The following is a 15,836-nucleotide window of genomic DNA, read 5'->3' on the forward strand; positions in this document are numbered from 1 at the left end:
CCATTGACATGGAGGCGATTCAAAATGTATTTACCTTTAAATACAAGAAACCTTAATTCCAAAAGAACTCAATTTTGTTTTTCTCAAAATATGTTTTTTTAAGAGTGCATATTAGGTCAGACATTTTATCTTTGACTAGCTGTTGTTAGATCACAAAAGTTTCCAGGCCATTTTATCAAACAACCATCCATCAATCTAATTCAACACAACTTTATTATCAATTATATCAGAGACAAAGAATCAGTGTGCCCTACCTACATCAACTGACGGGACTAGTAGCTACCTATCTCCAATTGGGTCAAATTACTAGCAGGGTAGGGTCAGCCCAACACATGGACTGCCACATGGAGTCCCCATGAGGTGGCCTTCCTCGCCATGCCTGACTCCGTTTAGGTTCTGGTTTGTTAGTGCTAAGGCAGGTTGTTAGCCAAGCACGCTCTTATATAGGCACTTAGACATAAACACACACACACACCCACAGAGGAGACGATCTGGTGTCAGTGGCTCATCATTTTGTGCATTGTCTGAAGTGCATTCTGACACTTCTGTCTGATAAGGCTGCTGGTAAAATGTCATTTTAAGTGGCGGCTGGCTGGTGACTGATGTGTGTGTGTTCGTGTGTGTGAGAGGATACTCATGGTAGGGCCCGGTCACACAAACAGCAGTCTTTTTGGCCTGCGCTCAGACAAGGCCGTGCGTTGCCGGGAATCCATCCGCTACACAAATACTTGGCATTGCTCTCGCTACAAACCCTAAATATCCATAGTGGGTTAAAAGAATGCTCTGCTAGTCTATATATAGTGGGAGGTTATTCATGAAGCATTTCTCCAGGTTAGAATATGTGTTAGGGAATGTTGATTGCATCATACTGGCTTACTTGGCAAACATAACATATATAAAGACATTAGAAGACATAATGACAAGGCAAAAATACGCAATTAATAAGTGTTAGGTATGGTCCTAAGAAGCCTGTAGGTACCTCATTGAACATTCAATAACCTTTAGCTCTGTCTAAATGGTGTGTAATCCACACCTTTATCTGAACAAACACTTACATTGGCCTAGTTTAGAATGGTTCAAGCATCCTTAAAAGAAGCAGAATATCTTGCTTTGAGTGTGTGGACCCACTTTATAGTGTTTTCTCTTGGAGGAGTTTCCTAATTGTCTTGCATGGCCCAAGAGAGAGAGAGACCTATGAGAGGCAATGTATGACTTAATTAATCTTGAGTGGTGGTATTTACGAGTCGTCAATAATAAATAGTTGACTTGTGTTGTGGCAATAGTTACCAGGCCCTCCTATTATAGAAAAGCATGTGAATTGTCTGCTAAGGGGACTGTTGTTGGGCATTCACTGATATATGGATGAGAATCTTGGGTGCTGAATATCAGACTACATATCTCATGTCCTATCCATGTCTGGCCAGAGTCATGGGTTTGTCAAGGTTGTGAAATCATGGAACTATTGAACCAAAGTATAAAGTTACACGTCAAAAATACGTCTGGATGAGTCAGAGGGGTAGCCAAAGACTATTTCCCGAGCGTTCACTCTCCATGGTGCTGAAATAACAACAGCAGTGCCGAAGACGGTGTTGAAGCAAACCTCGAATTTGAGGTTTATTCCTTGTGATTTTACTTAGAACCAAGTTGTCACTTCTACCCCCCCGGCGCTTGGGGGCACCAGGCTGCCCTGCATCACGCACTCCCATCATCCATTACGCACACCTGCCTTCCCTCGTCACGCGCATCAGCGATATTGGAGTCACCTGGACTCACTCATCACCTGTTATTTCCTCCAATATATTTGCCAGTTCCCCTGCTCTGTTCCCCGCTGCTGCATTGATTGTTTTTTGTTTGTGTTACTCGTTTGCTGACGCTCTTCCTGTCTCATTCCATGTCTGTTATTCATTAAATGTTTTACTCCCCGTACCTGCTTCGTCTCCCCAGCGTCAACTCATGTGACACAAGTCATTTTTATTTGCGTCTCCCGTCCCGTAACGGATTGTTCTGTGTGTTTTTATTGTTTTGTGAGGGTCACCCTGCTAGGTCTTTTGTGAGTTAGTGGGCTATGGTCAGGTCATCCCAATTGATAGTCACCTGACTCAGTTTGGCTTATGATAGGCCTATGAATAGGATCCCAAGGTGTTTAGGCAAACTTCACATCTTATTATTTTCTCATTGATTATTCAGCCTGAACCTATGACTTCTGGCATTCTGTCATTTTGAATAATTCATTTTTCCTAATGGATGGTATCGAAAGTAATCAGACAAAACATGTCATGAGCAATTGTAAACATTTATTGTACACCAATGACACCATATAAAGAGAACATCTTGCATTGGTTCAAATAAATATATTGGCAATAAACAAAAATGTAATAAATTGAAAATAAATAGGTAGCCTACAGACTATAAATAAGAATAACCCTTGGTAGGTATTGACTTTGCTGTTCCAGGTAATGTGTAAGACTTCATCTTCTCTTTGGATCTGAAAATAGAGAAGCAAGAAATTAGCCAACACAATTTTGTCTCTCAACATAACTCTCACAATGGATATTAGTCAAGTTAACCACGCGGTTTTGGAGTCGACTACTTGGACCCTATTTGATTAAGAGATTTTGTCTGATGCACAGTAGTCTATGATATTAACCTTAACTATACCCACTGTATTTGCCAACCGTGTTGCATCCAAGAGAGCTCATTGAGCCGATTCGGTCTAGCCTTTGCCCGAAGCAGCCCGAGTATCTCTTCGATGTTGAGTCGTTTCGGACAGTTTTCAGGTCCCGAGCCGAGAGGAACTCTCTTATTGCGGATTTGTCGAGTCGGTTTTGTTGTTGCTCATGCTCATCCTCTGCAACCATTGCGATGGCTTCGAGAGTCATGTTGTCCATCTTTTCTGTGGCGACCCGCTCGACCTCGCTCTGCTCAGGAATGGACTCTCCAAGTCGATGGAGAAGTACCTAAAATGCCAAAAGCAAGTTTCAACAAACGTTTTCAATGGTGTCTATCCTTGGGCTTTAACGTACAGGAAATATGAACTACATGATCTATCCACAACCATATCTCTCAAAGGCGTAAGAATGAGCCTATATGCCCATAGCCTAAAAGGGACTCACCTTTAAGACATCCATGTCGTCATTGGTCAGTAACCCGTTGTAGACAGGATATGCGCTGAGCAGCGGCAGATTTAAGAACAGGATAAGGCCAAAAAGAGGAATGTTGGAGAGCTGCATTATTCTCTTTCTTCTTCAGTGAAGGTGAAGTGGTGTGTGTGAAGCTTATTGATTTTCTTCTCAGTTGTCGTTGTTTCGACACACCTACCGCATGGTCTTTTATATCTAGTCTGACACGCACGGTTATGCCAGGAATTGGAGTTGCATGCCAACACCTGATTGTGATAACAGTAGCTGTCGGAAGCAACTCCTTTTAAAGCGTTGTCTTCCTAGATAATGGGGCATACCAATGACATAGGCCTAGTCAGTTCAATCCTTTCTTTAGAAACACACGTTCATCCATTTTATTGTAAGAGATAGTTGACTTGGAGTAGGCCTACAGGAAGTCATAGGCTTAACACGGGCTTTGCCAACAGTGTGCCGCTGTCTAGCATTGAGGACAGACCTCGCGGCTTGTTTATTGTTACTAAATGTGGCGATATTCATGATTAAGTCAGTTCTTAGTAAACCTCAATGATTCAATGACTATATGTCATAAGCCTAAGTGGGTTTTAGGCAAACTATATGCATAAAAGTGAGTTTAATGAGATATACCCAGGGGTGGACTGGGACAAAAATGCAGCCCTGGCATTTCAGCCACGTCTGCCCGTATCACTGCATGCGCCCACACAGGCAGTAACGCTACTGACACATAACATAGGCAACTATAGTACACCTTTTCTCAACTTTTACTGTACCAGTGACCGGTGAAACGTAGTCATCCTTTTTTAACCAGCTCATGTTTTAAAACAAATACAACATGTAAAAGCACCACTACAACCCACCACTATAACTGTGTCGCTGTTGCCTCCCTGTTGTGCTGTCTGTCTCTGCATCTTCTCTGCTGTGCTCTGTCTCTGTCTGTCTGTCACTCTGTCTCTGTCTTTGCTTCTCCTTGTGCTCCTCTGTCTGTCTGTCTGTCTGTCTGTCTGTCTGTCTGTCTGTCTGTCTGTCTGTCTGTCTGTCTGTCTGTCTGTCTGTCTGTCTGTCACTCCTAAGTGTTAATTGCTATTATATACACTATAGAGCCAACAGATTAAGGAACTGGCAGTGCATCTGTCTCTTTGTTTTCTTCCTACCTCCACTGCACTCACCTCTGAGTTGTGTCTGCTAAGCCCAGCATCCTTTCCCACAGCGCTGGCACCAGAAGACCAGGGGACCACCCTGCCTGTGCTGGACAAGCAACATCCTAGTTGTGAATGAATAAACACATTTCTTAGATTCAAAATAAAGATTACTGAATAAATGGCACATAGATGACCATTGGCTCATAATACCTTATGAAAGTATATAAGTGCCTGGCTGTCATACATGTTCTCCCCTAATTACTGTTACATATATACTATAGAGCCAAAATATCAATAAACTGACAGTACATGTGTCCGTGTGTGTCTCTCTCTGTCTGTGTGTGCAGTAACACTTTATTTTAAGGGTCCATAACAAACCAAATATAAGACATTTACAAACCGTTTGCTCACCATTTATTAATCATTATTCCCACATTTGTAAATGTTTGTAAGCTAGTTATTCACACATGTAAATACACTTCCTTAAACATCCTGTGTTGTGTGCTTGTTATTTTACCAGGTACTGCAGGAATGTCTACCAATGGCATGCCCATATGTTTGTGAGATATTACACTGGTCAGTCAAAACATTTAGCAAGTACTTATAAAGTATATATATACCACTCACCTTAGATTAGGCACTGCAAAAATACATCAGTATACATACAGTACATTAGACAAAGAAGAAAATCACTGAATCAATCCCTTATAGATGACCATTGGCTTATATAATATCTTATAACAGCCTGACTACATATTTCAATAAGTACATGTCAAGTGTTAACCCCTGTACACTTAGTTAATGTGTGTTGAAGGGGACACAGAATATCTTGTCAGAAAACACTTTATTGAATTACCCTAATAAATTGTTTAGTGCATTCATGTTTCCCCATATATCTAGTATTTCATTTCTCTTAATGTCACGCCCTGACCATAGAGAGCTTTTTATTCTCTATGTTGGTTAGGTCAGGGTGTGACTAGGGTGGGTCATCTAGGTGATTATATTTCTATGTTGTCCTGGTATGGTTTCCAATCAGAGGCAGCTGTTTATCATTATCTCTGATTGGGGATCATATTTAGGCAGCCATTTCCCCTTTGTGCTTTGTGGGATCTTGTCTCGGTATAGTTGCCTGTGAGCACTTCTTTGAGCTTCAAGTTTTGTTTTTTCGCGTTATTGTTTTTTCTTTGAGTTTCTTTTCCTAATAAAGAGGATGGAAAGATACCACGCTGCATCTTGGTCCACTCCTTTCAAACGAGCGTTACAGAAGATCCCACCAACAACGGACCAAGCAGCGTGCCCTGGAGGAAAGCCAGGAGTGGAGGACATCCTGGACGTGGGACGAGATTATGGCAGGAGACAGAAGCCTACCATGGAAGCAGGCAGAGGCAGCGAGGGAACAACAACAACCCCGGGGTTCGCGGCCAAAACGGAAGCCCGAGAGGCAGCCTAAAAAAAAAACGGGTGGGGGCACGGGGCGGTTGGCGGAGCCAGGTTTTGAACAAGAGCCAACTCCCCGTACTCACCATGGGGAGTGTGTGACCGGTCAGGCACCATGTTTTGCAGTGATACGCACTGTGTCTCAAGTGCGCATTCACAGCCCGGTGCGTTCTGTGCCAACTCCTCGCACTTGTGCTAAAGTGGGTATCTGTCCAGGACTGGTTGTGCCAGCTCAGCACGCCTGGTCTCCAGTGCGCCTCCTCGGTCCAGGATATCCTGCGCCGGCTCTACGCGCTGTATCCCCAGTGCGCCTTCACAGCCCAGTGCGTCCTGTGCCAGCCTCCTGCACTTGCCGTGCGAAGGTGGTAATTTGTCCAAAACGCGTTGTGCCAGATCTACGCTCCAGTGCGTCTCCACAGTCCAGTACGTCCTGTGCCTCCTCCCCGCACTCGCCCTGAGGTGCGTGTCACCAGCCCGATGCCACCTGTACAGGCCCCACGCATCAGGCCTCCAGTGCGCCTCCACAGTCCAGAGCTTCCGGCGACAGTTCCCAGTCCAGAGCTTCCGGCGACAGTTCCCAGTCCAGAGCTTCCGGCGACAGTTCCCAGTCCAGAGCCTCCGGCGACCTTTCACAGTCCGGAACCTCCGGCGACGGTCCACAGTCCGGAACCTCCAACGACGATCCACTGTCCAGAACTCCAATGACGGTCTGCGGTTCCGGAACCTCCAACGACGGCCCGTGGTCTGGGAACCCCCTGAGACGGCCCGTGGTCTGGGAACCCCCTGAGACGGCCCGTGGTCTGGGAACCCCCTGAGACGGTCTGCGGTCCGAAACCTCCTGAGACGGTCAACAGTCCGGAGCCTCTCGCGACGGTCTGCGGTCCGGTTCCTCCGGCGACGATCTACGGTCCGGGTCCTCCGGCGACGATCCACGGCCCGGAGACCCCGGCAACGATCCACGGTCCGGTTCCTACGGTGACGACCCACGGTCCGGTTCCTCCGGCAACAACCCATGGTCCGGTTCCTCCGGCGACAAGCCACGGTCCGGTTCCTTCGATGACGTATCCACGAGCAGAGTGGGTACTTCGCCCCGCACCGGAGCCACCCCTGACGGTAGATGCCCACCCAGACCCTCCACTATTGAGTCAGGTTTTGCGGTCGGAGTCCTCACCTTTGGGGGGGAGTACTGTCACGCCCTGACCATAGAAAGCTTTTTATTCTCTATGTTGGTTAGGTCGGGGTGTGACTAGGGTGGGTCATCCAGGTGATTATATTTCTATGTTGGCCTGGTACGGTTCCCAATCAGAGGAAGCTGTTTATCATTGTCTCTGATTGGGGATCATATTTAGGCAGCCATTTCCCCTTTGTGCTATATGGGATCTTGTCTAGGTATAGTTGCCTGTGAGCACTACTTTGAGCTTCATGTTTTGTTTTTTCACTTTATTGTTTTTTCTTTGAGTTTCTTTTCCTAATAAAGAGGATGGAAAGATACCACGCTGTAGTTATAGTTGCCTGTGAGCACTACTTTGAGCTTCATGTTTTGTTTTTTCACTTTATTGTTTTTTCTTTGAGTTTCTTTTCCTAATAAAGAGGATGGAAAGATACCACGCTGCATCTTGGTCCACCCCTTGCAAACGAGCGTGACAGAAGATCCCACCAACAACGGACCAAGCAGCGTGCCCTGAAGGAAAGCCAGGAGTGGAGGACATCCTGGACGTAGGACGAGATTACCACGCTGCATCTTGGTCCACTCCTTATAATGATCGTGACACCTAAATGTATACATTGCTGGTCAAATTGCTGTCATTGCTGTCACGACTTCCGCCAAAGTCGGCTCCTCTCCTTGTTTGGGCGGCGTTCGGCGATCAACGTCACCGGCTTTCTAGCCATCGCCGCTCCATTTCTCATATATCCATTTGTTTTGTCTTGTTTCATACACACCTGGTTTTCATTCCATAGTCACACTACATGTATTTAGTCCTCTGTTCCCCTCCATGTCTTTGTGTGTAATTGTTTATTGTTAATGGTGTATGTTCATGCTATACTTTTGTTTATTGTTCATTGTTTTTTGAGCACTTAGATGTCATTTTGAGCCTATTTTTTGACCAGAATAAAAGTGTGCCTGTTTACTCTACTCTGCTCTCCTGCACCTGACTTGGCCTCCCTTACACAGCCTTCACAGAATTACACACCCTACTATGGAGTCAGCAGGAGCAGGTACCCCGGTTTGAGGAGACGAGGAGTGCGTCCAGGAACATTCCGCTATGTTACATCATCTTGGTGCCATGATGGATCGCGTTGTCCAGACTATGGGCCGCTGGGAGAGACAGGAAGTCTCCCCAGTGCCTCGACCTGCGCAACCGGGGTTACCTCTACCCGTCCCGTCCAGAGCCAGTCCCAGTGGGATGCGTCTCTCCCTTCCCAGGGAGCATGATGGGACGGCAGCACAGTGCCAGGGATTCCTGTTACGACTGGACCTCTACCTGGCCACTGTGCACCCAGCTCCCTCAGGAAGGGAGAGAGTGTCTACCCTCATCTCATGCCTCTCAGGAAGAGCTCTGGAGTGGACAAACGCCGTGTGGGGAGAAGGAGACGTGGCGTTGGACCACTTCGAGGAGTTCACCCGTCGCTTCCGGGCCGTCTTCGACCATCCACCCGAAGGTAGAGTGGCTGGGGAACGGCTCTTCCATTTGAGGCAGGGGACGAGAATCGCCCAGGAATTTGCTCTTGAATTCCGGACTTTGGCCGCTGGAGCAGGCTGGAACGACAGGGCCCTCATCAACCACTATCGGTGCAGCCTGCGCGAGGACGTCCAAGGTGAGCTGGCCTGCAGGGATGCCACCATCTTCTTTGACCAACTGGTGGATTTGTCCATCCAGGGGGCTCTGTCGGTGCCATCTTCCAGCACCCCCGCTCCGGTGCCCATGGAGTTGGGAGGGGCTACGCGTAGGGAGACTGGAGGAGGAGCCATCACGTGCACCATCTGTGGCCGCAGAGGGCACACTGCCGGTCGGTGCCGTGTCGGTTCCTCTGGGAGTCGAGGCAACAGGCAGGGCACTCTGGTGTCACCCCAGGTGAGTCTGAACCACACTCATCCAAAGTCCTCTGTTGACCATGTGTTTGTATCTGTTTGTTCCCCTGATTTTTTCCCCCCTGCATTCCCAGCATAAGGCACTTGTCAATTCAGGCGCAGCTGGGAATTTTATCGACAGAGCGTTAGCCCTTAGTTTAGGGATCCCTATTATTCCTGTAGTTAGACCTTTCCTAGTTCACACTCTGGATAGTTGACCATTAGAGTCCGGGCTAATCAGGGAAGCGACTATCTCCCTTGCCATGGAGACGCAGGGGGGTCACGAGGAGAAAATCCATTTTTTCCTCATTGACTGTCCTGCATTTTCCGTGGTACTAGGCCTTCCCTGGTTGGCTCAGCATAACCCCACTATTTCCTGGCAACAGAGGTCTCTCACGGGGTGTTCGCGAGAGTGCCTGGGGAGGTGTGTACGAGTTTCCATTGGTGCGACTACGGTGGAAGTCCGGACCAGGTCTCCACCGTGCGCATCTCCCCAGATTATGCCAATTTGGCTCTCGCCTTCCGTAAAAAGAAAAGACTCAATTACCACCTCATCGACTGGGGGATTGTGCGATAAATCTCCTGGCAGATGTTGCGCTTCCCAGGAGTCACGTGTATCCCCTGTTGCAAGCGGAAACGGTGGCTATGGAGACATATGTTTCCGAATCCCTGCGTCGGGGGTACATTTGGTCCTCCACTTCACCCGCCTCCTCAAGTTTCTTTTTTGTGAAGAAGAAGGAGGGAGGTCTGCACCCGTGCATTGACTACTGAGGCCCAAATCAGATCACGGTGAGGTACAGTTACCCGCTACCTCTTATTGCCACGGTGATTGAGTCAATGCATGGGGCGCGCTTCTTCACAAAACTGGATCTCAGGAGTGCGTATAACCTGGTGCGTATCCAGGAGGGAGACAAGTGGAAGACAGCGTTTAGTACCACCTCAGAGCATTATGATTACTTAGTCATGCCGTATGGGTTAATGAATGCTCCATCAGTTTTCCAATTCTTTGTAGATGGGATTTTCAGGGACCTGCACGGGCAGGGTGTAGTGGTGTAAATAAATGCTTCACAGGGTTCTAGTAACAGACACATCTCAACATCCACTGTTCAGAGGAGACTGCATGAATCAGGCCTTCATGGTCGAATTGCTGCAAAGAAACCAATAATAAGAAGAGACTTGTTTGGGCCAAGAAACACAAGCAATGGACATTAGACTGGTGGAAATTTGTCATTTGGTCTGGAGTCCAAATTTGAGATTTTTGGTTCCAACTGCCGTGTCTTTGTGATAGGCGGTGTGGGTGAACGGATGATCTCTGCATGTATATTTCCCACTGTGAAGCATGGAGGAGGTGTTATGGTGTGGGGTGCTTTGCTGGTGACACTGTCTGTGATTTATTTAGAATTCAAGGCACACTTAACCAGCATGGCTACCACAGCATTCTGCAGCGACACGCCATCCCATCTGGTTTGGGCTTAGTGGGGCTATCATTTGTTTTTCAACAGGACAATGACCCAACACACCTCCAGGCTGCGTAGGGTCTATTTCATCAAGAAGGAGATTGATGGAGTGCTGCATCAGATGACCTGGCCTCCACAATCCCCTGACCTTAACCAAATTGAGATGGTTTTGGATGAGTCTGACCGCAGAATGAAGAAATACCAGCCAACAAGTGCTCAGCATATGTGGGAACTCCTTCAAGACGGTTGGAAAAGCATTCCAGGTGAAGCTGGTTGAGAGAATGCCAAGAGTGTGCAAAGCTGTCATCAAGGCAAATGGTGGCTATTTGAAGGATCTCAAATATAAAATATATTTTGATTTGTTTAAGACTTATTTTGGTTACTACATGATTCCATATGTGTTATTTCATAGTGTTGATGTCTTCACTATTATTCTGCAATGTAGAAAATAGTACAAATAAAGAAAAACCCTTGAATGAGTAGGTGTTCTAAAACTTTTGACCTGTTAGTGTATACTGTTGTTCTTTTCCTCTTTTGCCAGTGTCATGAGTATTTACTGTGAGCAAGGTTAATTATGTGTCTAGGAAATATTGGTCAAGTTGCATTTTGGCACATTTCAGTTTCATATTGAAATGCAGTAATGTATCCTTTTGCAATCCTCCAAGTGGATGTGATGTTCAGGTGCACATGAACACTTGCTACACTGACGAGAAAGAAGTTGTTTATTTCCTTATTGTAATGCATCCTGTGTTTGAAGTTCAAAAGTCTGTGAGCTCCATATCTTGTCTGTCATGTATGTGCTTAATGGGAGCACGGGTGGGTGCTCGGCTCCATAAGTAATACGTTTTGCTGTTGCTTGTTGACCTGCAGGACAATCATTATTAAATATGTATTCATTCATTGAAATTATTCCTGTTTTGATGATAAGCCAGAAATGTTTATGATGCTTATTAGGACAGAATATGTAAATGTGGGTATGATGAAAATGCCTCTTACGTGATTTAATGCCATATTTGGGTAAAGAGCTCCATGGTTAATGGTATGGGCCATAGGAAGGGGCCATGGGTGTAAAGCTGTACCTGTTTCACCTGAGGGTTTCAGTTATGTTCAAGCTCTGGTATGTGAGCTGTGTGGGGAGGCTGTCCCTAGCCTATATAATCCAATCTGTTATAGTTGGTTTAGCAGGATAGGCCTGATTGAGGCTTAGGTTTTTGATTTGTATTCAAAACTGTATTTTGAGTGTTTATTTTGTAAATACCTTTTGTAGATGATTTAAATATTAATTGGATTTCTCCATTCACCTGGAACCACCTTTCACTGATAATAAACTGGACACTGTTTTGCACCTGATCCTGCTGCCTCCTGCTAATTACTGCGCTTAAGGCTGCTCCAACATCTGGTCCCTTTTCGCATGTGCATTTTAGTACATTTGAATCATTTAGACATAATTTAGCTAATGTGTGTGTCTAAGGTGTGGTGTGTCCTGGGCCCTGGGCAGATGCTCTCTCTACAGACCTACCATATAGATTTGGAAGTTGGACTTCTGTTGCGTTATTAAATGGTGTCATATCGATGTGGAATAATAGGCTACTGCGTCTGTCACATTCGTGTATCTGAACATTGCATACATTTATTTAGTGTCAGTAACTTTTACTTTCCAATTTTCTGGTCCAACAGCAATAGTTGGGCTTATAATGAGAACAAATCCATGAACTGTGTCATACTACTTGACTACAAGAATGCGAAATATTTTTGATAAATGGTTTTATCATAATAATCGTCAGATTATTTGGACCTCGTGTGCTTTCATTGCAGCGCATGAACTATTCCTTGTATTGCAGTAAGTAGTTCATTAGAAGGTATGACTTGAATTGATCTCATTATCTTTCTCTCTGTGTGACAACTAATGTGACCAACTATGTAAGGCTGTGATGTATTTAATTCATAAGAAATATATAATTGGATAATTGATAAGATAATTAAGAAAGGTTCCATATCTAATAATTTATTGCAAATAATGCCCTCTCACAACATGATCAAACATATACATCGATTTGATACACACAAGTAAACAATACTGTCCTGGCGTCCAACACGTAACAAAGGAGTTGTATTAGGAATTTCTGGAGAGTGCGATTAGGAATCAAATTTTCCTTTTCGTGGCAGAAATACAATATGCATGTCCAATTGTCACTGACAGTCTAGATACCAACCAAAACAGAAATTAAGAGAATTAATTTAGCATGTTTTAATATCGAAATTATTTAGTATAAATTCGTTTATGAAATACATATTTCTCAGTTTAGGACTATTGTTTGAAGGGGGAAAAAGGCATTCCCCAGAATGCCAGGGAGAGTTCCACAAAGGTCAGACATGACACAGTTTTTTGACGTCCATGAATGGGTAGGCCTACGTTGTTCTTCAGTTCCCACATATTCTCTTCTTGTTACCTGCAAATACAAATTCAAATCATATAATAATCAACTGATTAATTTCATTTTGTTGTGGTTATATTGTTGTCGAACATCACTATGCAGAAGTTCAAGTCATAGCCCTAAATTATATCAATGAATAATTAAAATACAGCACTTTCTTGATTATAATAATGTAATGGAGTTAATATCGATGTGTGTGTGATCTTGCAACAACCTTTATGTTATGTCTTACAATAGACAGAGCTATGCGTAAAATCAATTCGTGCGTAAAGCCAATACATTTTACGCATTCCTTTTAGCCCCACAGTATGGACTTTTTGCACACACATTGACATGATACTACATTCTTGTGCTTATTTGTACGTTTTTAAAGGCATTCCACTCAAATAATTGCCTTCAAATGTACCAGTCTTGACGTTATTGCACCCCAGTCCGATTCTCTCAATCCGGTTACCGAAACAGCTGTTGAACGATTTGGCCGTCCTCAAACCGATTAGATCTTTCAGGCGTGACACCACAGGGCTTTCGGGGGCAATTATTTTGGCTGCGTTGATTACCATTCTCTCCTTCTGCCCCCGGATCGCCGCGGGCGAGTTCTCAATGTCCTCCATATGGGCTGCGACCACGTCCTCAGACTCTGACGAATAAACGTCATTTTCCTCGTTAACCGTCAACTTGTCCTCGAGCAGCTGGATCAGGTCCTATAAGTGAACAAATGGCGCGTATTAATGTCACATAGTCATAACGTATTACTTTGAAAGGTGATTTTAATATAGAATATAGGCCTGTGTGCATATAATGTATGCTGATGTCACCAGTTACAATTTGTCTGCCGAAATGACACAATTCTAAGAACTTAAATGAACTTGATTGCCTTTTTTATGTTTTTGTACTGCTTGTAACTGTATGTCCTACCTTCATATTTTCCAACTCTTGAACATTCCTACTGGCATATAGATTTCCCCAGCTCACACTGTGCGTCATTATTAATACGATATATCCAAAGAAAGTCTGAAATTTTGCCATTCCGATAACAATCCCCTGTGGTCTTTTTGAGGTGTTCCAGATATCCCGTTCAGTGTTTTAATGACGGGATAACGAGGGGCCCGTTTTATGTAGACCCCTTGCTTCAGATAGTAGCTTACTTATCAAGGACTGCATGTTATGACATAATTCAGCTTGACATTCCGTCGCATTGACAGTGATAAGGGAGCAGGATTGTGTACGACGCCCGGACCGACTGCCTTTTAAGATAATATTTTGTTTGGACCATTATTTGGACCGGATAGGCTTATTTTCTGTAGAGTCGATGGTAGCTGTTGAGGTGTCATGTTTATAGTTTGCCTTTGGGGTGAGAGGAGGATGAGGATGAGGATGGGAGATGAGGTCAGGTGGAGGATGGAGAGGTGAGAATGAAGTTGCAATAGGCTACTGACCGCTGTTGGCAGTTATGATGATGATATTGGCAAGTCAGAAACAGATGCTTCACTTGCTTGAGTGAGGAGAGCGTAAGTCTCGGTATGCCAGACCATGATTGTAAAAAAAACGGAGACAATAAAACTCACAACAAAGTAATTTATTATGCAAAATATTTATTTCACCGCATTAGGCTACAATCTATCGCAAGTCTGCACGTTCTTTTTCTTACAAGAAAATAAATAGATAAATACATACAACAATAGTATATTATAGCAAGGGACAAAGATGATAATTCATCATCAGTATACAGTTCTAAAATAATAACCATTTAAATATTCCAAATGCGAACCACAAATTTAAATACATCTCATCACAAACGCCATTGTAAACTCTCAGTCGGGACTTTCTGAGGTGAAGAGGTTCATCCTTGTTGAAGAGTTCAAGTAAGGGTCGTTTCTTGTGCTCTGATCAACAGCCCAAACCCTGCAGAAACAACACAAAACATAGAGCTGGTCTTGAGTAACAATACTGCATTTATTTGATAGTTCAAATAAACCCATTATAATATAAATTCAACTCCAACATACTGTAGCGACAGCTTGAATGGATAATCCCATTCGGTTAGATTGACGCAGAGGATAACCATACCTGTCCTTTAGCATCCAAGCCCACTGAATGACCCAATTCGCTCTAGCCTGACGCCGAAGCAGCTTCTCAGTCCACCCTTCTTGAACCGGCTCCACGAGCGCTTGGGGGTCGTCATAATGTCATTGAGAAGACGCGCAATTACGTCCTCCTTTCCTGTCAGCGCAGAATTCCTTGCGTCTTCGGAGTCCCAATGAGGCACCTCTTCCGCGATGTTCTCTGTATTCAAGTCTTTCCCATCCACCCCCATCTCCTCCGACGCGTAATATGGTAAACGACTCTCCTCCTCCAGAAGCTGTTTCAAGCTCTAACGGAGAGAAACCATGGAATTATTAACCTCAATGTCACCTAAAGCCACTTGAAACAGTCTTTCATCAATTACAATATATACACACACATCATATATATATATATATATTGGTGGAATAAGAAGAACAGAAACATAGCAATGATCAAGAGAGTTTGGCACATGACGCACCAGCTTACCTGTAGGTTTGACATTGGGTTGGCTCCGACCAAGTTCAGAAGTACAAGCGCAGTTAAACAGAAAAATTGGATATTTGAAATCATTTTCATGTAGTTCGTCTCCTCCCCTTCGCTCTGTAGGTAGACCAAATCCTTCCTCTTGCCTGTTCGCCTTTGGCAACTAAACGTCACCAGGTGCGCTTTTATACCTGTGCGTTTCGTCACGGAGGCCCAAGAAAACATGAACCGTGATTAATCTAGAGTGGAGCAGACAATGCTGTGGGAGTGTGTAGCTAATTCGACTGGATCTCCACCTCAATTGACATGTGCCTAAAACGGTGACGCCAAGAGGGCTCTACCCAATTACCCCTGTCTCCATACCCGTGTCAAGAGATGCATAAAGGGGACTATACCTCCAGCTAAACGTTTTATATGTCTCTGTGGTTCATTTGAAATCATGCTGTTGTGTGATGGTTTCACAAGGAGAGACAGTGAGACAGACAGACTAACGGACAGACAGCCCTCTGGGCAGAAACTGGTTGAATCAATGTTGTCTTTTCAAACCCCCAAATCTATGTGATGACGTTGAATCAATGCGGGAAACGGAATTGGATTAATAAAAAGTCATCTAT

At 44.6% G+C, this 15,836-nt stretch overlaps 2 protein-coding genes across 2 annotated transcripts; both read right to left on the reverse strand.

The window, feature by feature from the left end:
- Positions 1–2,397: 2,397 nt before the first annotated feature.
- On the reverse strand, positions 2,398–3,283 carry LOC135503674 (brain natriuretic peptide-like). Its single transcript, XM_064921823.1, has 3 exons — positions 3,114–3,283; positions 2,663–2,957; positions 2,398–2,485 (listed from the first exon to the last, which is right to left on the reverse strand). The coding sequence occupies exons 1-3, from the start codon at positions 3,228–3,230 to the stop codon at positions 2,469–2,471; spliced, it is 429 nt and encodes a 142-aa protein (XP_064777895.1). The 5' UTR covers positions 3,231–3,283; the 3' UTR covers positions 2,398–2,468.
- Positions 3,284–12,661: 9,378 nt separating this feature from the next.
- LOC135503675 (ventricular natriuretic peptide-like) lies at positions 12,662–13,701 on the reverse strand. The gene is made up of 3 exons (XM_064921824.1): positions 13,591–13,701; positions 13,082–13,376; positions 12,662–12,690 (listed from the first exon to the last, which is right to left on the reverse strand). Exons 1-3 carry the CDS (start codon positions 13,699–13,701, stop codon positions 12,662–12,664), a joined length of 435 nt encoding a protein of 144 aa, XP_064777896.1.
- Between the last annotated feature and the right edge of the window lie 2,135 nt (positions 13,702–15,836).

The sequence above is a fragment of the Oncorhynchus masou genome, chromosome 18 (genome assembly GCF_036934945.1).
Source record: "Oncorhynchus masou masou isolate Uvic2021 chromosome 18, UVic_Omas_1.1, whole genome shotgun sequence".
Lineage (NCBI taxonomy): Eukaryota > Metazoa > Chordata > Actinopteri > Salmoniformes > Salmonidae > Oncorhynchus > Oncorhynchus masou.

Excerpts from the sequence above, each read along its gene's own strand:
- LOC135503674 (XM_064921823.1), bottom strand. The coding sequence starts at position 3,230 with ATGCAGCTCTCCAACATTCCTCTTTTTGGCCTTATCCTGTTCTTAAAT. Across the intron at positions 2,958-3,113 it reads ACGACATGGATGTCTTAAAG|GTACTTCTCCATCGACTTGG; the intron begins GTGAGTCCCTTT and ends TTGGCATTTTAG.
- LOC135503675 (XM_064921824.1), bottom strand. The coding sequence starts at position 13,701 with ATGGCAAAATTTCAGACTTTCTTTGGATATATCGTATTAATAATGACG. Across the intron at positions 13,377-13,590 it reads AAGAGTTGGAAAATATGAAG|GACCTGATCCAGCTGCTCGA; the intron begins GTAGGACATACA and ends GTTCACTTATAG. Across the intron at positions 12,691-13,081 it reads GTGCAATAACGTCAAGACTG|GTAACAAGAAGAGAATATGT; the intron begins GTACATTTGAAG and ends TTGTATTTGCAG.